Source organism: Jaculus jaculus, chromosome 4, assembly GCF_020740685.1.
Source record: "Jaculus jaculus isolate mJacJac1 chromosome 4, mJacJac1.mat.Y.cur, whole genome shotgun sequence".
Lineage (NCBI taxonomy): Eukaryota > Metazoa > Chordata > Mammalia > Rodentia > Dipodidae > Jaculus > Jaculus jaculus.
The window spans coordinates 37097049-37122145 of record NC_059105.1 but is presented as its reverse complement, the minus strand read 5'-3'; the positions used below and the strand labels follow the sequence as shown (position 1 = coordinate 37122145).

Below are 25097 nucleotides of genomic sequence, written 5' to 3'. Positions count from 1 at the left end.
CTTTCTGCCTCTCTTCTCTCTCTTTCTGCTTGCAAATAAATAAATTAGTTAAAAAATATATTTCAGCCGGTTGTGGTGGTACACACCTTTAATCCCAGCACTTGGGAGGTAGAGGTAGGAGGATCACCGTGAGTTTGAGGCCACCCTGAGACTGCTAGAGCAAGACCCTACCTCGGAAAAAAAACCCAAAACTTATATCTGAGACTGCTAGAGCAAGACCCTACCTCGGAAAAAAAACCCAAAACTTATATTTCAATCTTTATTATCTTGAAATTACTCTGAATTATCTAAGAATCTCATTTTAAATCTTTAGCAGGAGAGAAGTATGTTTAAAAATGAAGATTATGGGCTGGGGAGATGGCTCAGCAGTTAAAGGCGCTTGCTTGCAAAGCATAATGGCTTTGTTTCTTGTTTCTGTTTCTTAGCAGCCATGTAAAGTCAGATGCATAAAGTGGTGTATGTGTCTGGAGTTGTTTGTAGTGACTGGAGGCCCTGACATGCCCATACTCTCTCTCTCTCTCAAATAATGAAATTATTAAAAAATGAGCTTGACAAATGCTTATAAATGAGAGAAAATTAAAGCATCCAAAGCTACAAAGGAGATAATTTCAAAACTAAAATGAAACTTGTACTTTTGTAATGTGGGTATGGAATTTGACAATCTTCATAATGTACCTTGTGTATAAGTAAAGTCAAATGTTCATTTTTTAAAAATTTATTTATTTATTTATTTTTTGTTTTGTTTTTCAAGGTAGGGTCTCACTCTAGTCCAGGCTGACCTGCATTCAGTGTGTAGTTTCAGAGTGGCCTCGAACTCATGGTGATCCTCGTACCACTGCCTCCCAAGTGCTGGGATTAAAGGCATGCGCCGCTTCGTCCAGCTCATTTTAGTTTTTTCAGGTACTCATTTTATAGAAACACAACTTGTGTGTTAGTAGTATGCAGCATGTTCAGAAAGAGACTAAATACATTTATTGTATGGATTTCTATATATATTCTGTCTACAGTGAAACAAATAACTTACATTCAGTATTGTTGCAGTCAGGTTTGCATTGCTGGTAGAAATCACCCAACCAAGAGCAGCTTGTGGGGCTGGGGAAGGTTTAGTTGGCTTACAGGCTCGGGGGGAAGTTTCATGATGGCAGGGGAAATGATGACATGAGCAGAAGGTGGACATCACCCCCTGGCCAACATAAGGTGGATCATAGCAACAGGAAAATATGTCAAACACTGATAAGGGTTCACTGGCTATACTGTCTATAACACCCATAAGTCCGCCCCCAACAATACACTGTGTCCAGGAGGTGTTAATTCCCAAATCTCCATCAGCTGGAAACCTAGCATTCAAAACACCTAAGTTTATGGGGGACACTTGAGTCAAACCACCACAAGTATAAAACATCTATAATTATAGTAAACATTATTTGAGTAGATACTGTTACAAATTGTCATTTACTTACACACTGTCTTGAGACTTGGGTATTAAAAAAAATATATTTATTTGAGAGTGGGAAGGGGCAGAAAGAGAGTTATGAATGGGCATGCCAGGGCCTCCAGCTACTACAAAGAACTCCAGGGGGGAGGGGAGGAATTACCATGGAATTTTTTAAAAATTATTTACTTATTTATTTGAGAGCGACAGACACAGAGAGAAAGATAGATAGAGGGAGAGAGAGAGAATGGGAGCGCCAGGGCTTCCAGCCTCTGCAAACGAACTCCAGATGCATGCGCCCCCTTGTGCATCTGGCTAACGTGGGACCTGGGGAACCGAGCCTCGAACCGGGGTCCTTAGGCTTCACAGGCAAGCGCTTAACCGCTAAGCCATCTCTCCAGCCCTTGGGATTTTTTTTATAATCATGGAAAATGCTAATAAAAATTTAAACAACAACAACAGCAACAAAAAAGAAACTCCAGATGGTGTGATTCTGGCTCCACGTGGGTACTGGAGAATTGAACACAGGTTGTTAGCCTTTGATGTTTTGATGTTTGATGTTTTAACTATTGAACCATCTCTCCAGCCTAGAGATTTAGGTATTCTTAAAAGATTTAGGGAAATTACTTTATAGTGTTTTATAAAAAGATTCTTAGGCCTTAGAAATAGAGCAATAGTATGCTTAAAATATATTCCTTTTTTTTGTTGTTGTTTGGTTTTTTGAGGTAGAGTCTTGCTGTAGCCCTGGCTGGCCTGGAAATAATTTTTATAATTATGCATTTCATAGCAAAAATGCATGTTAATTTTTAATTTCAGAGTCATGTGAAATAGGGCAGAGGATACTAAAATTTTATGTATTAAGGAACTTCAGAGATAAAATGACATTGTTACAGAGGTAGAATTTAGTTCTTTAGACTTTGAATCTAGATATGGATGTTTTTAACTTAAATAAAAACATCTGTATATATGTTTTTGGTTTTTCAAGGTAGGGTCTCACTCTAGTCCAGGCTGACCTGGAACTCACTTTGTAGTATCAGGTGTCCTCAAACTCACAGCGATCCTCCTACCTCTGCCTCCTGAGTGCTGGGATTAAAGGTGTGCACCACCATGCCTGGCTAAAATAAAATTATTTATTTGAGAGATTGAGAGAAAGAGGCAAACACAGAGTGAGTAAGTATGAGTATACCAGGATCTCCAGCCAATGCAAATGAACTCCAGATGTATACAGCACTTAGTGCATCTGGCTTTGTTTGGGTACTGTAGAATCAAACTTGGAACCTTAGACTTTGCAGGCAAGGGCATTAACCACTGGGCCTTTGCTTCAGCCCAAGATAGGGTTTATTATTGTGAGAGAGACATGAGAGGAGCCATTCATATATGATGTTGGCTTTGGCCTTAAAAAAACATCTTGTGGTGGCTGGAGAGATGGCTTAGCGGTTAAGCGCTTGCCTGTGAAGCCTAAGGACCCCGGTTCGAGGCTCGGTTCCCCAGGTCCCACGTTAGCCAGATGCACAAGGGGGTGCACGCATCTGGAGTTCGTTTGCAGAGGCTGGAAGCCCTGGCGCACCCATTCTCTCTCTCTCCCTCCATCTGTCTTTCTCTCTGTGTCTGTTACTCTCAAATAAATTTAAAAAAAATTTAAAAAAAATCTTGTGGTATTTTACACAGAAATTACTTGTCATAAAACACTGTCCTATTTATTGCTTTTAAAAAAACTGTTGATGCTCATGCTTGTGGTCTGAATTAACCTTTTTTAAAAAATCTTTTTCCCTTTTGCTAGTTATCTTTTTCTCCCTTTTCTGCATATAATCTGTAAGGTAGATGATTGGTGTTCAGTAGAGTAGGTGGCACATTTTAATCTAATTATAGGTATTTCATTTATTTTAAAAAATTATTTATTTGAGAGTGACAGAGAGAGAACGAGGCAGAGAGAGAGGGGGGCAGAGAGGGGGAATGAATGGGAGCGCCAGGGCCTCCAGCCACTGCAAATGAACTCCAGATGCATGCGTCTCCTTGTGCATCTGGCTAACGTGGGTCCTGGGAAATCAAGCCTGGCACTGGGGTCCTTAGGCTTCACAAGCAAGTGCTTAACCACTAAGCCATTTCTCCAGCCCAAAGTACTTCATTTTTGTTCATTGTTTAAAATGACTTCTTTTAGAAACAGTATGCATATACATAACTCTAAGTAGGAGATGGATGAATTTATATTCTTTTCATTAAAAATATGATAGTTTAAAATATTAGTATATCTGCTCAGAAGATTAAGCATTCTGCCCTAATAATTGTGTCACAAATCATCTATCTGGCTATGTCCCTGAGGACAAGAGGTCACAGACTATCTGGACAGAATAAAACAGCATCTTAGGATTTTTTTGTTTTTGTTTTTTGAGGTAGAGTCTCACTCTAGCCCAGGCTGACCTGGAATTCACTATGGAGTCTCAGGGTGGCCTTGAACTCATAGCAATCCTCCTACCTCTGCCTCCTGAGTTCTGGGATTAAAGGCGAGCGCACCATGCTCGGCTGGATTTGAGGTGAAAATGTAGTTCACTTGTGCCAGAGGTTTTCTTCTTTGTATCCCTTTTATGTGTGTCTCTTGCCTTATTGCTATGGCTAAGACTTCCAGAACTATATTAAATAAAAGTGGGGACAGTGGACACCCTTGTCTTGTTCCTGATTTTAGTGGAAAAGCTTCCAGTTTTTCCCCGTTTAGTAATATGTTGGCTGTAGGCTTGTCATAAATAGCTTTTATTATATTGAGATATGTTCCTTCTATTCCCAGTCTCTGTAGGACTTTTATCATGAAGGGATGTTGGATTTTGTCAAATGCTTTCTCTGCGTCCAATGAGATGATCATGTGATTTTTGTCCTTCAACTCGTTTATATAATGTATTACCTTTATAGATTTGCATATATTAAACCATCCCTGCATCTCTGGGATAAAGCCTACTTGGTCAGGGTGAATGATCTTTTTGATATACTCTTGTATTCTGTTTGCCAATATTTTGTTGAGAATTTTTGCATCTATGTTCATGAGGGAGATTGGTCTGTAATTTTCTTTTTTTGTTCCATCTTTGCCTGGTTTTGGTATCAGGCCTCATAGAAGGAGTTTGGTAGAATTCCTTCTTTTTCTATTTCCTGGAAAAGCTTAAGAAGCAATGGTGTTAGCTCTTCCTTAAAGGTCTGGTAAAATTCAGCAGTGAATCCATCTGGGCCTGGGCTTTTTTAATTTGGGAGATTATTGATAATTGTTCGGATCTCCATGTTTGTTATAGGTCTATTTAAGTGATTAATCTCATTTTGATTTAATTTAGGTAGGTCATATAAGTCAAGGAAATCATCCATTCCTTTCAGATTTTCATACTTTGTGGAGTATATGCTTTTATAGTATGTCCCTATGATTTTTTGAATTTCTCTGGAATCTGTTGTGATGTTACCTTGTTCATCTCTGATTTTATTAATTTGTGTCTCTTCTCTCTTTCTTTTGGTCAGATTTGCTAAGGGTTTATCAATCTGATTTGTAGTTTAATTCCATTGTGGTCAGATAGAATGCAAGGAATTATTTCAATTTTCCTGAATATGTTAAGATTTGCTTTGTGTCCTAATATATGGTCTATTTTAGAGAATGTTCCATGTGCTGCTGAAAAGAATGTATATTCTGCAGCCTTTGGATGAAATGTCCTGTATATATCTGTTAGGTCCATTCCTTCTATGACCTCATTTAGTCCAGATGCCTCTCTGTTTATTTTTTCCTGGGATGACCTGTCAATTGATGAGAGTGGGGTGTTAAAGTCACCCACCACCACTGTGTTTGGTGTTATCTGTGACCTTAGTTCTAATAGTGTTTGTTTGACGAATTTGGGAGCCCCCATGTTAGGTGCATATATGTTTAGGATTGTAATGTCCTCCTGTTGGAGTGTGCCCTTAATCAATATAAAGTGACCTTCCTTATCTTTCTTGACTAACGTCGGACTAAAGTCTACCCTGTCTGATATTAGGATAGCAACCCCTGCTTGTTTTCTAGGCCCATTTGCTTGAAACACCATCTTCCAACCTTTCACCTTAAGATAATGTCTATCCTTTGTAGAAAGGTGAGTTTCTTGGAGACAACAAATTGTTGGATCCTGCTTTTTAACCCAGTCTGCAAACCTATGTCTTTTCGTTGGGGCATTGAGGCCGTTGATATTAATAGATATTATTGAAAGGTGTGTATTTATATTTGCCTTTTTTTTTTTTTTTTTTTTGTGGTTCCGGTTCTACCTGTGCTCTCTTAACAAGTATTTGAGTATTGCTTGTTTTTTCTAGGTTCCTTATATGTGTGCTTTTCCTTTTCTTCAGCATGGAGGATTCTATCAAGTATTTTCTGTAGAGCTGGTTTTGTCTTCAAATACTCCTTTAACCTGCTTTTGTCATGGAATGTCCTTATTTCTCCGTCTATTTGAATGGATAACATTGCAGAATAAAGTAACCTTGGTTGACAGTTGTTATCTTTCAGAACTTGGAATATATCACCCCAAGCCCTTCTGGCTTTAAAAGTTTGTGTTGAATAATCTGCTGTTTCTCTCTAACTGCTTTCAATATTTTTTCTTTGGTTTGTATGTTTGGGAGTTTAATTATAATATGGCGAGGAGAGGTTCTTTCCAGGTTTTGTCTGGGTGGGGTTCTAAAGGCTTCCTGTATCTGTATTGGCACCTCTTTCCCAATTTGGGGGAAATTTTCTTCTATGATTTTGTTGAAGACACCTATTATGCCTTTGGAGTGGAATTCTTCTCCTTCTACTATGCCCTGAATTCTAATATTTGATCTTTTCATAGTGTCCCGAATATCTTGAAATTCCCACTCATACTTTTCTATAAGTTTGTCTTTCTCTTTGTTGGCCTGTATTAGATCTGCCACCTGGTCTTCTAGCTTAGATACTCTGTCCTCTCCTTCATCCATTCTACTGGTGAGATTTTCTACAGAGTTTTTTATTTCATTAACTGTGTTCTTCATTGCTAGTAATTCTGACTGGTTTTTCTTTATTATTTCTATTTCCTTATTTATGTCTTGTATTGCCTTCTTTATTTCATGAAATTGGTGTCCTGCATCTTCTTTGATTCCTTTGATTTCCTCTTTAAGTTCCTCTTTGACTCCTTTGATTTGTTCTCTGACTTCTTTGAACATATTTACAATCATTCTTTTGAAATCTTTTTCAGGCATTTCCTCTAACTCGTTCTCACTGGAGGTCATTTCTGATGCATTAATACTTTTAGGTGGATTTATATCGTCTTGCTTTTTAGTGTTTCTTGTGTTATAATGTATATATTTTTGCATCTTGGATTAAGTTAATGCTTGGATTTTCTAGCTAGCTGGGTATTCTTGGCTGTATCAATTGATTTGATGTTATATATTTTCAGGGTAGGAGCTTAAGGTGTTAGATATGGCTCTTAAGACTCTGAGAGTATCTACAAAGGTGTTCCTAGGGGTTGAGTTTCCCTGCTATGGGAGTATTCAAGTAGGCTGAGTGGAATAAAACACCGGTAGATTCTAAAAGTTAAGTAAACACTGTACCCATTCAGTCAAAAACAGCCCCAAGTATGTATGCCAGAGTAGTTATTATAACAACCAGATCCTCTATCAACACAGAGGTTAAGATTTCTGGTCTGTTGAGGGATCCCAGTCAGCTTGTGACCCAGTGAGACCCTTCCCTGGTGCAAACCCAGTTACCTTGGATGAGTTTGGTCTCAGTCAAGTTGCTGCCTGGGTCGTTGGGCTGCTGTTCTGAATTCTGGAGCTGGGCACTGGCTTTTCCTGCGGGGCAAACCAAACCTGGCAACTGTGGCCCTGCAGATCAGCACCCCCACTGCTGGAACTGCTGCTGCGAAAGCTGCCTCTGCTAGGTCTGCTGTTGTTGCCACTCCTGGGTCTGCTGCTGCTGGGGCTGCTGTTACCGGTGCCGGAGCCGCTAATGTTGCTCCCGAACTCTGCTCCTGCTTGTGTCCTGCTGTTGGCCCAAGTTGACGTGGCCGGGTCCAGGACTGCTGCTCTGTTCGCTGGAGCTGGGGTCAGGCGGTGGGGGAGGGGAGGGAGCCGCAGCTGCTCTGGTTGTCTCGCTGCTCCACGTGTTGTTCTACCTCGTGGTCTGCTCCTCTGCTGCTCACTGCTGCTCTCCCTTCACGTTTCCTGAGTTGCGGAGAGCGCCGGTGTGAGGGGAAGCTCCCCCACCTGGCTTTTCCTATGGCTCAAGCCGAGCCTGGCGGTTTTCTGGTGCTCTGCCGCAGCAGCGCTTGGTAGAGCTGCTGGGGCCACTTTTGCCGGTCTGTGTGGGCTCTGGATGCTCTGGATCTGTCCTACTTCTCTGCTGCTGCTTCACTTCAATTTCCTATACACCTCACTTTTTAGTAAAAGTGTGTATTTTGCTGTGTTTTTTTGGTCTTTTTCCCCCCAGGCTGCTTTGGCGTGGTACCTACACCGCCATCTTAACCAGAAGTCAGAGGTTTTCTTCTTATAAGTGAACACTTTTTATTTTCTTTTCCTCATCATACAGGGTGGACGATGTGCCTCCAGGAATATCTCTGCTTCCTGACAATATTCTGCAAGTTCTGAGGATTCAGCTACTACAGTGTGTTCAGAAAATGGCCGATGGGTTAGAGGAGCAACAACAAGCACTGTCAATTTTGCTTGTCAAGTTCTTCATTATTCTTTGCAGGTATCTGGTACAAAAATATGAACTGTTTTAAAGTAGTTATGTCCAAAATAATAATAGTACATTTTTAGTGATGTTTGTTGATTGCATCTTTAAAAACATGTGTAAGTTTTGTAGTAGTCTTCTGTTAGCATATTGAGAAGTCCGTTAGTTACTATGCCTAATTACAAAGACACTCAACCAAGCATTTTTTTTCTCAATTTTATTAAACATTTTCCATGATTATAAAAAATATTCCATGGTAATATCCCCCTCCCCCCCCTTTTCCCCTTTGAAATTCCATTCTCCATCACATCCACTCCCCATCTCAGTAGGTCTCTCCTCTATTTGGATGCCATGATCCTTCCCTCCTCTTATGATGGTCTTGTGTAGGTAGTGTCAGGCATTATGAGGTCATGGATATCGAGGCCAATTTTTTGTCTGGAGGGAGCACATTGTAAGGAGTCCAACCCTTCCTTTGGCTCTTACATTCTTTCCGCCACCTCTTCCGCATTAGACCCTGAGCCTTGGAAGGTGTGATCGAGATGTTACTCGGTACTCTAGTTACTTCTTTCCAGCACCATGATACCTTCTGAGTTGTCCCAAGGTCACTGCCATCTAAAAAGAGAAGATTCTCTATCCAGAGTGAGAGTAGCATTAATATAAGGGTATGAATATTAAGAGAAGTGCTTACTGGGCAGTTTGATAAGCATAGTATATACCCTAATCCAGACATCAGCAGATGTTACAACCTGAGGGCTCATGACAACCCCTGTTTTAACTTTTCAGTATCAGGGATGTATTCCCTCCCTTGGAGTGGGCCTCCAGTCCAATTGGAAGGCAGTTGTTTTCCACCATGACAGACGTGCCACTATTGCACCCCTTGGCTCATTGGGCCTTGCTGTCCAATTATAAGGCTTGCAGTGTCCACTGTTGAGTATCTTCACTGTCAACCAAGGATTTCAATGTGACTTTAAAGACAGTGACAGGGCCTGGAGAGATGGCTTAGTGGCTAAGGCACCTGCCTATGTAGCCTAAGGACCCAGGTTTGACTCCCCAGAACCCAGGTAAGCCAGATGCACATTGTGGCACATGTATTTGTACTTTGCAGTGGCTAGAAGCCCTGGTATGCCCAGTCTCTCTCTCTAATGAATAAATAAATAAATAATATACTATAATGGGTGGGAGAGATGGCTTAGTACTTAAGGTGCTTGCCTGCGAAGTCTAAGGACCCAGGTTCTATCTCTTTCCAGATTTCATGTAAGCCAGATGCACAAATGTGAGGCAAGTGCAAGGTTGCACAAGCCCACTAGGTAGCCAAGTGTCTGGAGTTCAATTGCAGTGGCTGAGGCCCTGACATGCCAGTTTTTTCTTGCTCTGTCTCTTTCTCTAAAATAAATAAATGAATATAAGCTGGGTGTGGTGGTGCACGTCTTTAATCCCAGAATGTGGGAGGCAGAGGTAGGAGGGTCACAGTGAGTTCGAGGCTGTGTAGTTCTCACCCACAGGTGCATATAGGTATTTTTGGTGGTGCTGACACTTGTGCACAGGTTTCACACATGCTAGGATATGCTCTTCCTTTGGGTTACACTCCAGCTTCTCTATACACGTTTTTATTATCTTTTATTGTAATTTTAAAAATACTTTTGTGTGTGTGTGGTTTTTCAAGGTACGGTCTCATTCTAGCTTTGGCTGTCTTGGAATTTACTTTGCAGTCTCAGGGTGGCCTTGAACTCATGGTGATCCTCTTTTGCCTCCCGAGGGCTGGGGACTAAAGATGTGTGTCACCACGCCTGGCAAAAACACATTTTACTTTTTTACCTATTTTCATTTGACTAGTTTCTCAATTAAAGTACAGTAATTCTGTAGGTCATCATGTTTTCCAGGTATTTATAGCTTACATCTCTGGTACTTAAATTTTGATGTGCTTCATTCTCAACTGCAAAGCTTAGTTACAAAAACAAAGCTCAAGTTGATGTGTTAGTTCATAACTGGAATCCCATCACTTAGGAGACAGAGGCAAGGAGGAGGAAGGATCTCTCTTTAATGATACCTGTTGGCTATGTAGCAAATTCAAGAAGAGCCTTGGCTACCTGAGACCTTATCTAAAAAAATACATATGTCAATCTTGTTCCTTATAGAAATTCTGATTCAAATGACTTAACCTTCTAAAAGTTTTTTTTAACTTTTTATTTATTTATTTTTTTATTGACAACTTCCATAATTATAAACAATACCACATGGTAATTCCCTCCCTCTCCCCACTTTCCCCTTTGAAATGCCAGTCTCCATCATATCCTCTCCCCCTCTCAATCAGTTTCTTTTATTTTGATGTCATGATCTTTTCTTTTTCTTATGATGGTTTTGTATAGATAATGTCAGGCTCTGTGAGGTAATGGATATCCAGGCCATTTTGTGTCTGGGGGAGCACATTGTAAGGAGTCCTACCCTTTCTTTAGCTCTTACATTCTTTCTGCCACCTCTTCCACAATGGACCCTGAGCCATGGAAGGTGTGATTGAGATATTTCAGTGCTGAGCACTCCTCTGTCACTTCTCAGTACCACCCATCTAAAAATTTTGTGCTAATACTTCCTGTATGATGCACTGTTTTATTGATATTTTATAGTTAATAGGTGACCAGGTTCTTAATTTAGCTTTCTGTCACTTTGCTCCTAGTTGCTCATTGCTTTGATTATAGGAATTATTAAACAAGAATTGCTGAACATTTCATCCCTCTTTAGGTGCTCCATAAACTTTAGGCATACTTCTGTTCACACTTATCTGCATCCTTAAAATTAAGAAGCAGTAATGTAAGAATTGTGAGGGCTCAGAGAAAAGGGTTTAGTTGGGTAGACGGAGGGTAGCTTCTGCGAAACTGAATTTGCTGTTTTCTTCTGTTAAATGTGTAGTATAATTTCACTGGAATCAAAAAATTCTTTTTTAAAAAAATGTTTTAGGGCCGGGCATGGTGGCTCATGCCTTTAATCCGGGCACTTAGAAGGCAGAGGTAGGAGGATAGCCAAGAATTCAAGGCCACCTTGAAACTACGTAGTGAATTCCAGGTCAGCTTGGGCTAGAGTGAGACCCTTCCTTGCAAAACCAAAAAAAAAAAAAAAAAAGTTGGAAGCTGGAGAAATGACACAGTGGTTAAGGCACTTACCTGCAAAGCCTAATAACCCCAGTTCATTTTTCCAGTACCTGCATTGAGTCAGATACACAAAGTGACACATTCATTTGGAGTTTGCTTGCAGTGGCTAAAGGCCCTGCTATACCCATTCACTCTCTTCCTGTCTCTCTCTGCTTACAAATAAAAGTAATTTAAAAAAATTTTTTTAAAGTAAGTTGGAGACCCAGGCCTGGTGGCACATGCCTTTAATCCCACCAGAGGATCACCAAGAGTTCAAGGCCACCCTGAGACTACATAGGGAATTCCAGGTCAGCCTGGGCTAGATTGAAACCCTACCATGAAAATAAAAAGTAAGTTGGAGTATAATTGAGGAAGATACCTGGCATTGACCCCTGATATTCACATGTACATCTTGAACACACATGAATAAGCCTATACGTGTCCACGTACATTATTAGTGTAACACATTCAATGTCAATATACTATTAACTAAAGCTCATGCCAGGGCCTCCAGCCACTGCAAATGAACTCGAGATGCATGCACCCCCTTGTGCATCTGGCTTACGTGGGTCCTGGGGAATCGAACCAGGTCCTTAGGCTTCATAGGCAAATGCCTTAACCGCTAAACTCCAGTCCTTTACAAGTTTTTTTTTTAATATTTTTATTTATATTAGATGACTGAAAGAATAGCAAGTCTTCTTGCCACTGCAGAGGAACTTCACACACATGTGGCATTTTGTGTACCTGGCTTTATGTGGATACTAGGGAATGGAACCCTGGTTGGCCGGCTTTGTAAGCAAGCACCTTCACCTCCTGAGCAATCTCCCCAATCATAGTTTTATACGTTCTGACAAATGTTTGATTAAACTCTGTAGTGTTCATTAGGATTCACAGTTCCTCATTTTTTTGTTTTGTTTTTTTGAGGTAGGGTCTTGCTCTTTCCTAGGCTGACCTGAAATTCACTATGTAGTCTCAAGTTGTCCTTGATTTTATAGTGATTATTCTGCCTGTGCCTCCTGAAAGTGCTGAGATTAAAGTCGTGCACCACCATACCCAGCCACAGTTCTGTGGTGGTTTTCTTTACTACAGTATTTGTTTATTTATTTGCAAGCACATAGGGGGCAGGGGGAGAGAGAGAGAGAATGAGCACACCAGTGCATCTAGCCACTGCAAACAAACTCCAGATGCATGTGCCATTTTGTGCATCTGGCTCTATGTGGGTACTAGAGAGTTGAACCCAGAACTGGGGTTATTAGGGTTTGCAGGCAGGTGCCTTAACTTCTGATCCATCTCTATAGCATGCCCCCGCCCCCACTGCTTTTTTTTGAGGTAGGGTCTCCCTCTAGTACTGGTTGACTTGGAATTCACTATGTAGTCTCAGTGTGGCCTTGAACTCAATGCAGTTCACCTACCTCTGCCTCCCAAGTGTTGGGATTGAAGGTGTGCACCACCACGCCAGGCTCAGTTCTGTGGTTTTGATAAAGGAATATTGTCATGTGAATATTATTATTATTTTTTTTAAATTTTTATTAGCATTTTCCATGAGAGTCATGTGAATATTATTATAGAGCCATCCAGAATACTTTCAACACCCTAACATTGTCCTGTGCTATGCCTTTTCAAATCTTATACCACTCCTTCTCTTGCCTTAACCTTTGGCAGAGTCTTTATTCTTTGTATCATGTTATAGTTTTCTTTTTGAGGTAGGGTCTCACTAGCCCAAGCTGACCTGGAATTCACAGTGTAGTCTCAGGGTGGCCTTGAACTCACAGTGATTCTCCTACCTCTGCCTCCCAAGTGTTGGGATTAAAGGCGTGCCCTACCGCATCATACTTTAAAAAATTTTGTCAGAAGGACCTGGAGAGATGGCTCAGAGGATAAGCTGCTTGCCATGCAGACATGAGGACCTGTGTTTGATCTTTGGTACCCATGTAAAAGTTGGGCATGTTCACGCACATTTGCAATCCCAGAGCTGGGGAGGTGGAGACAGAAGGATCCTCAAGATTTGCTGGCTAGTTGTTACAGACATCTCATTGCTGGGATGAGCATCCAGACTAGGCATAGTTTATAGGAGGAAGGGGTTTACGCCAAGCCCACAGTTCTAGGGGGTGTTTTCATCAGTGGCAGAGGAAGCTGCTTCCATACATCCGAGCAGAGAGAGACCATCACCAGCCAGCAAACACCAAATGTGACAAGCAAAAACATGTAGCAGCAGGAGCCCAGGGTGCAAACTGCTCTGCTTCCAAATCAGATCTAGGCTAGAAATCAGATATGCCCCCAAACATACCTTAAGCTGGGACTCCATGATCTGCCCCCAGTGATAATGCCTCCAGCCAGGTGTCTAGAGAGCCAAGGTATAAGCTTTACTAAAATATCTGAGTGTATGGGCGACATACATTCAAATTACCACGGTAGTTTAGCCAGGTTCAGTGAGATACCTATCTCAAAAAGCAAGGGGTGAAGAGCCATTTGTGAGAGAGATACCTGACATCAGTCTCTGGCTTTCACAGGCAGATGCACAAACATGCACTTGTACCTGCACACACATCTATATCCTCACAAATATGAACATTCATGCATATACCATACATAGACACAGATAAAAATAAAATTATGCCAAGAATCAGACTTTATATGTATCAAATTAGCATATTATGTGTTGTAACTCAAATACTTATTGGCCCACTGCTTTAATTCAACATAATGTCATGTCCTAATAGAATATGTAAAGATCCAATGGCCCTTATATTAAGGATTATAAAAACTTTTTTTAAATTTACTTGAGAGAGAGAGAAAAAAAAAAGACAGAGAGAGAAATTAGGTGTGTCAGGGCCTTCAGCCACTGCAGACGAACTCCAGACACATGTGCCACCTTGTGCATTTGGCATACATGGGTCCTGGGTTATTTGGCCTTTCAGTCAGGTCCTTTAGTCACTAAGCCATTTCTCCACCCTGTATTAAAGATTTTTAATAATCTTCAAGAAACATGATATAAGTCTAAAAAAGAAGCTAGAAAACAGCAAAACCACATGTGTCTTGTAATGGCCACACCATATGCATAAATAAGAATCTGTTTTGGGGGTTGGAGAGATGGTTTAGTGCTTAAGCATTTGCCTGTGAAGCCTAACGACCCTGGTTTGAGGCTTGATTTCCCCAGTACCCATGTAAGCCAGATGCTCAAGGTGGCACATGCATCTGGAGTTCGTTTGCAATGGCTGGAGGCCCTGATGTGCCCATTCTCTCTCTCTCTGTCTCTGTGCCTCTCTTAGTCTCTCTCAAATAAATAAATGAATGAATAAATAAATAAATAAATAAATAAATAAGTAAATTAAAAAATTTTTTAAATTAAAAAAAAGAATCTGTTTAGCGGATGTGAGAGCAAACTGGCTGCAACGTTTGTTATCCTATTGATGCCATGGTTGATTCAGCTGATCTGGTTGGCTAAGCAGGTGTCCTGTTCTTAACAGCTCTGTATACATCCCTCCCTTCCTGAAAGAGGAACATTTGTCTTTGGTCAAGGGTGTATGAGTAGCTGCACTCCTCTGCTAGAACCTCCAGACATGTTCTCAAGAATCTGTCAGGGAAAACTTGTAGGCATCTAGATGAAAATCATTGCTTATGTTTGGGCTGTAAGAATACTGGTGATTTTTTTTCTTCTGTCTACTTTGTATTGCTTTTTAAATTTTCTGGAGTAAATTGGATGAAAATTGACTCTGAGATACTACCTTATAAGATACATTGTAAACATGTTTTACAAGAAGATATTTATAACCATATTGATTTTCTATTTTGGCAAATACCATTTGTATTTTGTTTACCAACATCTTTTCTCATAATTTAAGCTGAATGCATGAGCATCATACTGCTTATCATTCATGTGTAATAATCATGTGATTCTTTTAAATCTCATAGGAATCTATCAAATGTGGAAGAAATTGGGACTTGCTCTTACATTAATCATGTTATCACCATGACAACCCTCTACATTCAGCAAGTAGGTGTGAATATTACTTTTTATTGCTTTATTAAGATTAGCTAGGTTTTACTTTTTTTTTTAAGTTGTTTGTTTATTTTTAAGGAGAGAAGAGAGAATGAGAATCAGAATGAATGGGCACACCAGGGTCTCTAGCCACTGCAAACTAAGTCCAGATATATGTGCCATTTTGTGCATCTGACTTGATGTGGATATGGGGAAATCAAACTGTGCTGATCAGGTTTTACTGCCTTGAGCATGGAGCTGTCTCTCAAGCCCAAGGTTTTACTTTTTAAATATTAGGGTTAAGCTGGGCATGGGGGCACATGCCTTTAAACCCAATACTTGGGATGCAGGGGTGGGAGGGTTGCTGTGAGTTGGAGGGCACCCTGAGACTACATAGTGATTTGCAGGTCAGCCTGGGCTAGAGCAAAACCCAACGTCAAAACACACATATACACAATTACAGCCAACATAGTTAAATCTTTTCAAAGAAGGTAATAATTGGTAAGATAGTTATATTTACCTTTAATATTTCAGAAATCTCATACATCCTAAATAAAGGTAAATAAGTAGCTATTAATGTATGCTGCTTTTTTTTTTTTTTTTTTCTCGAGGTAGGGTCTCACTCTAGCCCAGGCTGACCTGGAATTCACTATGTAGTCTCAGGGTGGCCTTGAACAAACAGCAATCCTCCTACCTCTGCCTCCCAAGTGCTGGGATTAAAGGCATGCACCACCACACCCGATTTGTATTTTATTTTAGTTTTTATTATTTTGTTATTTATTCATTTGACAGAGAAAGAGGCGGAGAGAGAGAGAGAGACAATGGGAGCATCAGGGCCTCCAGCCACTATAAATGAACTCCAGATGCATGCGCCCCCTTGTGCATCTGGCTAACATGGGTCTTGGGGAATTAAACCTGGGTCCTTTGGTTTTGCAGGCAAACACCTTAATTGCTAGGCCGTGCCTCCAGCCCCTAGCTGGTATTTTAATTTAAGTGTTATTATATAAAAAATATTTTTGGGCTGGAGAGATGGCTTAGCAGTTAAGCGCTTGCCTGTGAAGCCTAAGGACCCCGGTTCAAGGCTCGGTTCCCCAGGTCCCATGTTAGCCAGATGCACAAGGGGGCGCACGCGTCTGGAGTTCGTTTGCAGAGGCTGGAAGCCCTGGCGCGCTCACTCTCTCTCTCTCCATCTATCTGCCTTTCTCTCTGTGTCTGTCGCTCTCAAATAAATAAATAAAAAATTAAAAAAAATTATTTATTTGAAAGAAGGGGAGAGATTGGAAGTGAGGGAGAGAGAGGGAGGAAGAGAGAGAGAAGGAGGGAATATGAGAATATGGGTGGCACTAGGACTCCTGCTTTCTAGCAAGTGAACTCCAGACACACTCACTTCTTTATGCATCTGTCTTTATGTGGGTCCTGGGGGACTGAACCCAGCCCATCAGGCTCTATAAGCAAGTGCTTTTAACTGCTGAGCCAGCCTTATAAATAGCTTTTTTTGTTGTTGTTATTTTTCAGGGAAGGATTTTAATCTAGCCCAAGGTGACCTGAAACTCACTGTGTACCCCCAGGCTAGCCTTGAATTTACAACAATCCTCCTACCTCAGCCTCCTGAGTGCTGGGACTAAAGATGTGTGCCACCGCGTACAAACTAAATGTTGTTTTTTTTAATGATGCAGTTTGTAATTCTTTTATGTTTTTAGTTTTTAATTTTTATTTTATCATATTTTATTTTTTTGGTTTTTCGAGGTAGGGTCTCACTCTGGCCCAGACTGACCTGGAATTCACTATGGAGTCTCAGGGTGGCCTTGAACTCATGGTGATCCTCCTACGTCTGCCTCCCGAGTGCTGGGATTAAAGGTGTGCACCACCACGCCTGGCACTAATTTTTTATTTTTGAGGTAGGGTCTTGCTGTAGCCCAGGCTGACCTGGAATTCATTATATAGTCTCAGGGTGACCTTGAACTCATGGCGATCCTGCTATCTCTGCCTCTTGAGTGCTGGGATTACAGGTGTGTGCCCAGCTTATTTTATTTTTTTTAAATATTTATTTGTTTATTCATTTATTTATTTGAGAGAAGGAAATGAGGCACAGAAAGAGAGAGAGAGCGAACCAGAGAGAATGGGTATACCAGGGCCTCTAGCTACTGCAAATGAACTCCAGATGCATGTACTACCTTGCGCATCTGGCTTTATATGGATAATGGGGATTTGAGCCTGGGTCTGTAGGCTTCATAGGCAAGTACTTTAACTACTAAGCCATCTTTTCAGCCACATTTTTTTTAATTTTATCTATTTATTTGATTTTTAAAATACCACATTTTATCCAGCTCTTTTTTTTTATTTTATTTTTTTAAATTTTTTATTTATTTATTTGAGAGCGACAGACACAGAGAGAAAGACAGATAGAGGGAGAGAGAGAGAATGGGCGCGCCAGGGCTTCCAGCCTCTGCAAATGAACTCCAGACGCGTGCGCCCCCTTGTGCATCTGGCTAACATGGGACCTGGGGAACCGAGCCTCGAACCGGGGTCCTTAGGCTTCACAGGCAAGCGCTTAACCGCTAAGCCATCTCTCCAGCCCTTATCCAGCTCTTACAAAGGAGCAGGGAATGGAGAAAACTAGAAGTAAAGGAAGATGAAGTGGGGAAGAAGAGAAGTATGCCACGTGGAGCCCAAAAGCCCATGTAGGCATGTGTAGCTCAGGAGCCCATATGGATCTTAGGAAAAAACGAGAAGGAATTTTGGGCTGGGGAGATTGCTTAGTGGTTAGGCACTTACCTGCAAAGCTTAAAAACTCATGTTCGAATCCCCAGGTCCCACATAGTCAGACACACAGTGACATAAGCATGTAATGTTGCATATGTGCCACAAAGGGATGCATGCATCTGGAGTTTGTTTGCAGTGGCTGACGGCCCTGGTGCACCCATTGTTTCTCTGTCTCTCTCTGCCTCTTTCTCTCAAAATAAATAAAAATAAATTTGACAAGGGAAGGGATTTTAAAACATGCACTTCCAAGAATGATCTAAAGTGAAGAGAGTAGCCCCAGGTGTTGTGGTGCATGCATTTAATCCCAGCACTTGGGAGGCAGAGGTAGAAGGATCGCCGTGAGTTCGAGGCCACCCTAAGACTACCTAGTGAATTCCAGGTCAGCCTGGGCTAGAGTGAGACCCTGTCTCAGGGAAAACACACACACACACACACACACACACACAGCGTGAAGCTAGAAGTAAAAAGGAAAAACTATGTCTTCCTGCCTTGCTGGGGTGGGACAGAGCCCAAAAAATGTTTCTGCCAGCTCTGGAGAGAGAGAAAAATGGCCCATTCTCTCGATGGATCCAGGGGGATTAGTATTTGTGCCATACCACCTGGATACACCTACACCAGGTGTCCCAGCCAATTGGCCTGGGTGTAGAGGAGAAAGCTCCCTATACCTGGGCAGGGGTGCATGTGAGAGAGAGATGATTGGATGAGATGGGCAAACACTAAATCCCAAGATTGGCACAGGCAGGGCAAGCTGAGATAGGCGTGAAGAGGGTGTGATGTCTTAAGGTCCCTCCTTTTAAGGGCCATCCTGGCACCCCCCACATTACCTCCTCTTATGAAAAGACACACTCGTAAGTACTGTTAGAGGAAAAGGGATGATGACATCAGATTGTGAACTACTTCCTTCTGAATGGGGCACAGAGATGTGGCAGTTACAGTATTTTCCAGAGAGGGGAGCTGTTCTAAAGCCCCAAGGGAGAAACCTATCAGTTAGATACCACATTACTTGGATCTAAGTCATGGGTCCTATCTCAGAGATGGAGGTATCTAGTATTGTGAGGTAGGATTAGATAGCCCTATGAGAAGAGGCAAGTGTTCTGCTCTCAGTGGTCATTCAAGTGGGCCAGTGTAGATGTAGTTGGATTGCTATATAACCATCTGGGTGTGAACTGCCTTTAAGTGAGTAGAGATAAAGTTAAAACACCAGTTGAGTATACAAGGGCCAAAGATTTACAAAATAACTGTGAAGATTATAATAGGTATGATCTTCTTCAACCTTGAAAAACTTGAGATCTACTCCCAGAACTGTTCATTGAATTGAACCATAGCATCCAACATAGTCTACATCTATTTATGCAGGTCTTGTAAAGCAAATGAAACATTAGCAGTGTTATCAGGAATGTATACACAACATTCAAACATGATAATGGCACATGCGCCACCTTGAGCTGCAGTGAGTATCTAGAGTCATGCAGTTCTATATGATGGCTTTTCTCATCCTTTGAACCTCAGAACTAAGAAGCGATATTACTTCAGCTGTGTCATTTAAAGCATTTGGGTAACTTTCTGAGAGTTTCTATGTGTCAGATGACATCTTCCAACCCAATAGATGGAAGAAATATTGAGACTGAGTGATCATACTATTGAAAAACACTCTGGTCCATTGGTGTTTTAAAACCTGTAAATTGGCTGGACACTCTAAGGTTTTTTACTTGACACCGTTGCACCCAGAGAAAGCCTAGGATGTATCTTCCAATCCATCCTGGAAGTAACCAGGGCCAAAGGTTGCTACCACAGAACCATTGGGTGCCATTGGGGATGGCCCAGAGTACATTTGGCCTTAGCGTCCCTTCAATAGCAAACCATTCTGATGGTTGTAGGGTAATGATGTTCTGGCACAAGTCTGAAGGAACCCATCCTAGAAAACTAACATTACTTTGATATTTTGAGAGAGCAATTTTTTTTTTTTTTTTGTCCTCAGCATAAGGGTATCATTTGGCTTAAATGACCTTTAGTTGGAGTCATCCACATATATGTATCCAAGATTTGAAAATAACCATCCTGATATATATGGTTTTTTTCCCTTATCATGAAGTTCGAGCTGTCAAAGAGGGTGCCAGCATACCTTCTCAGGATTGTCAGTCTCCTCTTTCAAGAAGCTCTTTTTGTGTCCCTGTTTGTTCCTGGTAGAGTTGTAGGCTATTGAAAAACATCCCATTTGGTAACCTGCGTTAGGGTAGGAAAGCTAGCTCTTTTCTGATATGTATGTATGTATGTATGTATGTGTGTGTGTGTATATATATATACACACACACATATATATATATAGCTATCTATCTATCTGTGTATGTAACTGATTCCAATCATCCTCTTGGAGAGGGGAGATATTTTTATTTTATCATTATTATTATTATTTCAAGGTAGGGTTTCATTCTAGTCCAGGCTGACCTGGAATTCACTATGTAGTCTCAGGGTGCCCCTGAACTCATAGTGATCCTCTTACCTCTGCCTCCAAAGTTCTGGAATTAAAAGCATGCACCACCATGCCCAGCTTATTTATTTATTTATTTATTTTTATTAAGTAGAAGGTTGTATGTACTAACCATATGTTAGTTAGTACCATCATTTCCCTCCTCCCTGCCCCTATTCCACTGAGGGCCCTCCTCAGTGGGATTGCTGGTATTCACCATGGGGTTGTGGGTTATGGGTTGTAAGCCCTGATTGGTATGCTTTAAGTCTGTGTTAGTGTTGAGCTCTCAGCAGCTTCTGGATCATCATCCCACCTTCTCCAGGGCCCTTCATATCTGACAATCCCTGTGTACTCCTATTAAGGGTTGTGTCATTTAGTCTGCTATACAGGAGAAAGGATTTCTGCATACATACACTCTGGCACAAGGGAACCACAATTTGTATTTCTATATACTTATTTACCATCACATATCTTATTGAAAAGCATTTTTTCCCAAATATGTTTGACTGTCTGTTTTTAAACCTGGCCTAGAAAAATATAAAACTTAAAGTTTCTGAGAATATATCTAGTCCATACAGTTAAGTAACTTTTAGACTCAAATGGGAAGTTAAGCTCATTTGAATAATATATTTGAATAAGGCTGGAGAGATTGCTTAGTGGTTAAGGCACTTACCTGTGAAGCCTAAGGACCCAAGTTCAATTTTCTAGTAACCCACGTAACCCAGATGCACAAGGTGGTGCATGTGTCTGGAGTTCATTTCCAGTGGCTAGAGGCACTCTCACTTTCTCTCTTTGAAATTGTGTGTGTGTGTGTGTGTGTGTGTGTGTGTGTGTGTGTGTGGTATTTCAAGGAAGGAAGGATGTTACTCTAGCTCAAGCTGACTTGGAATTCACTATGTAGTCTTAGGGTAGCCTTGAATTCACAGTGATCCTCCTACCTCTGCCTTCCAAGTGGTGGGATTAAGGCATGTGCTTCCATGCCCAGCAGGATATGGATATATATATATATATATATATATATATATATATATATTTTTTTTTTTTTTTTTTTTTGTTTTTTGTTTTTCGAGGTAGGGTCTCACTCTGGTCCAGGCTGACCTGGAATTAACTCTGTAGTCTCAGGGTGGCCTTGAACTCACGGCGATCCTCCTACCTCTGCCTCCCGAGTGCTGGGATTAAAGGCGTGCGCCACCACACCCGGCCTTAGGATATATATTTTTTAAAGTTATTTCTTTGTGCCATGAATAATGAAATATGTCTATGATTTTAATTTTATGATTTACTCTATTCTCAGTTAAAAAGCAAGCAAAAGGAAAAGGAAATGACAGATCAGACATCTATTGAAGAATTTGTGATCCATGCATTGGCATTTTGTGAAAGTTTATATGATCCATACAGGAACTGGAGACACAGAGTTTCAGGGTATGTCTTATGACTCATAACGTTCATTTAAAACCAGAATGCTTTAATATATGTGATTCTTCAGAGATTGAAAAGATGTGTATAAGACCTACAGATTTAACTGTAAGATGCAGAAACACATTGGATGTAATGTCATAAATGCTACTTTTTTTTTTAAGTTTTTTAAAAATTATTTATTTATTTATTTATTTATTTATTTGAGAGAGACAGACACAGAGAGAAAGACAGATAGAGGGAGAGAGAGAGAATGGGCGCGCCAGGACTTCCAGCCTCTGCAAACGAACTCCAGACGCGTGTGCCCCCTTGTGCATCTGGCTAACGTGGGTCCTGGGGAACCGAGCCTCGAACCGGGGTCCTTAGGCTTCACAGGCGAGCGCTTAACCGCTAAGCCATCTCTCCAGCCCAAGAAACACATTATTTACAAAGTGTTCCAGCATTAGAGAGCAAAGAGAAAATGGAAGGGTAGGTTGATAACATAGAAACAATAGCTTAATTACCAATAATGAGCTCAAAGAGAATAAATTCACGTGTCATTTTACCTGTGGGCAAAATTAAGAATTATAACATCAACTCCAGTAAGATCTCTTTAATAGTTTCCTGAATATTTTTCTTTCTTTCCCCTCCCTCCCTCCTTTCCTTCCTTCCTTTTTCTTTTTTTTCTTCTTCTTTTATTTATTTATTTATTATAATTTTTTTTTGGTTTTTCAACATGGGAGCTCACTATAGTCCAAGTTGACGTGGAATTCACTATGTATTCTCAGGCTGGTCTCGAAGTCATGGCAACCCTCCCAAGTAGTAGGATTAAAGGTGTGCGCCACCACACCCAGCTCCTGAGAACATTTTTAAATATTTCTGACTGTTAAGTCCTGGGAACTTGTCCATGCCCATTTCCTCAGACCCTCGTGCACCGCCAGCGTCTGAGCCTGTGCCCTCCAGACCGCTCACCTGATGCGCTTTCACTAACACGTGGTGGTCTGTCCCCCAAAGGGAGAGAGGAATGAACTGCACTGTGGACTCTCGGGCCCTGCTTTTCTGTTTTCTCTCCTTAGCGGAATGTCCTTTTGCACATGAAGATGAGCCCGTCCTTCTGCCAACAGCAGCCCAGACCCAGAATCCAGATCTTATCATTCATCTTCTTCCAAATCTGTGTGGGTGCAGATGTGGGCACACAGCAGGATAACACGGGTTTGAGTGCAGGCCTTCCACCATCCCTGCCACCGGGAACCTCGCCCGCTGGTTCCCAGCATCCCCAGCTGCCCTCTGGTGGCTGGTTCTTTTTTTTTTTTTTTTTTTTTTTTTTTTTGAGGTAGGGTCTCACTCTGGTCCAGGCTGACCTGGAATTAACTCTGTAGACTCAGGGTGGCCTTGAACTCATGGCGATCCTCCTACCTCTGCCTCCCAAGTGCTGGGATTAAAGGCGTGTGCCACCACGCCTGGCTTGGTGGCTGGTTCTTTTTGCTCTCCCTGCGGCCTTCCCTCTTCGTTGGCTCCCTTTTGTCCTTCACCCTGGGCTAATTCCCCATCCATTGGCCTCAGAATTTCTGTCTCTTCTGAGTACTTAACTCACTCACTCACTCCCTCCCTCCCTCCCTCCCTCCCTTAATTCCCTTTGTTTTTTGAGGTAGAGTTCTACTCTAGTCCAGGCTGACCTGGAATTCACTTTGTCGCCTCAGGGTGGCCTCAAAATCATAGTAATCCTCCTACCTCTGCCTCCCACAAGTGCTGGGACTAAAGATGTAGGCCACCAAGCCTGGCTACCTCTCTTTTTCATTTTTTCCTTTCTTTCTTTCTTTTTCTTTTTTTTGGGGGGGGATTGTGGGGTAGGGTTTTACCCTTGCCCAGGCTGACCTGGAATTCACTATGTAGTCTCAGGCTGGCCTCTAACTCACAGTGATCCTCCTACCTCTGCCTCCCAAGTGCTGGGATTAAAGGTGTGTGCCACCATGCCGGGCTCCAATCACTGATCTTTTTACTATCACTGTGGTTTTCCCATAATGTTATATTCATGGAATCATATAGCCTTTTCACATTGGCTTCTTTCACTTAATAATGTACATCTAAAGTTCTGCCATGTCTTTTCATGGCTTCATAAATAGTGCATAACAGTGAATACTATTCCATTGTTTGGATGTACAACAGTATATTGATTCATTCTACATCTTGATTGCTTCCAAGCTTTAGCAATTCTGAATAAAACGACCATAAACACCCATGTGTCAGTGGGTAGATAGACATGTTTCAGCACTCATTTCTATAAATACTAAGGAACATGATTGCAGGGTCGTGTGGTAGGATGATGACTGCCTTTTCTCCAGATGCTAGCGCCCCCTTGTGCGCTTGTGCAACATTGCTGTGAACCCGCGTCACTGTGCATCTTGCTTATGTGGGACTTGGAGATTCAAACCCTTCTTTTTTCTTGGTAGGATCTCACCCTGATCTGGAACTCACTCTGTAGTCTCAGGCTGGCCTTGAATTCATAATGTTCCTCCTATCTCTGCCTCCTGAGTGCTGTTATTAAAGGTGTGTACCACCATGCCTGGATGATTTTTTCCATTTCTATTTTCATGCAAGTGCCTTGACCACTGAGCCATCTTTTCAGACCCTTATCTGTTTTGAATTTAACACATTACACTATTAAAATTCAACATTTATATTTTATATTTTATTTATTTATATTTATATTTATATTATATTTATATTATTTATTTATATTTTATATTTTATTTATATTTTATTCTATTTTGACTTGTATACCAGAGATTTTGCAAAGAAAATTATATTTCTTCCTCCTCCTTCACTAAATCATCTACCACCTTTAAAACAATGTATTTGTTTGTTTATTTGAGAGTGACAGAGAGAGAGGGAGAATGGGTGCGCCAGGGCCTCCAGCCACTGCACACAAACTCCAGACACGTGTGCCCCTTTGTGCATCTGGCTAATGTGTGTCCTGGGGAATTGAGCCTTGAACTGGGGCCTCAGGCTTCACAGGTAAGCGCTTAACTGCTAAGCCATCTCTCTAGCCCTCATCTTCCACTTTTGATAGTAATGGAGAGCTAACAAAATGAGGTTTTGAAACATTGCCATGAATTTTTCTTTATAGGTAACAAGGCAGATGTAGAAAGAGTCATCACTCAATCTGAATATGACAGGCTCCTAAGGAAATCCTAAAAATCAGAGCAAAATAAATTTAAACATGATAAAAGGAGAGATTATTTTTTTAATTTATTTATTTGAGAGCGACAGAC

At 41.2% G+C, this 25097-nt stretch overlaps 1 protein-coding gene across 1 annotated transcript in view; it reads left to right on the top strand.

The window, feature by feature from the left end:
• Nbeal1 (neurobeachin like 1) overlaps window positions 1-25097 on the top strand; it is a 203095-nt gene that overhangs the window by 23442 nt on the left and 154556 nt on the right. The window contains exons 4-6 of the mRNA XM_045147952.1: window positions 7956-8117; window positions 15134-15215; window positions 21725-21852. Of these exons, the coding sequence (XP_045003887.1) occupies window positions 7956-8117; window positions 15134-15215; window positions 21725-21852 (372 nt within the window). The remainder of the gene's footprint in view (window positions 1-7955; window positions 8118-15133; window positions 15216-21724; window positions 21853-25097) is intronic.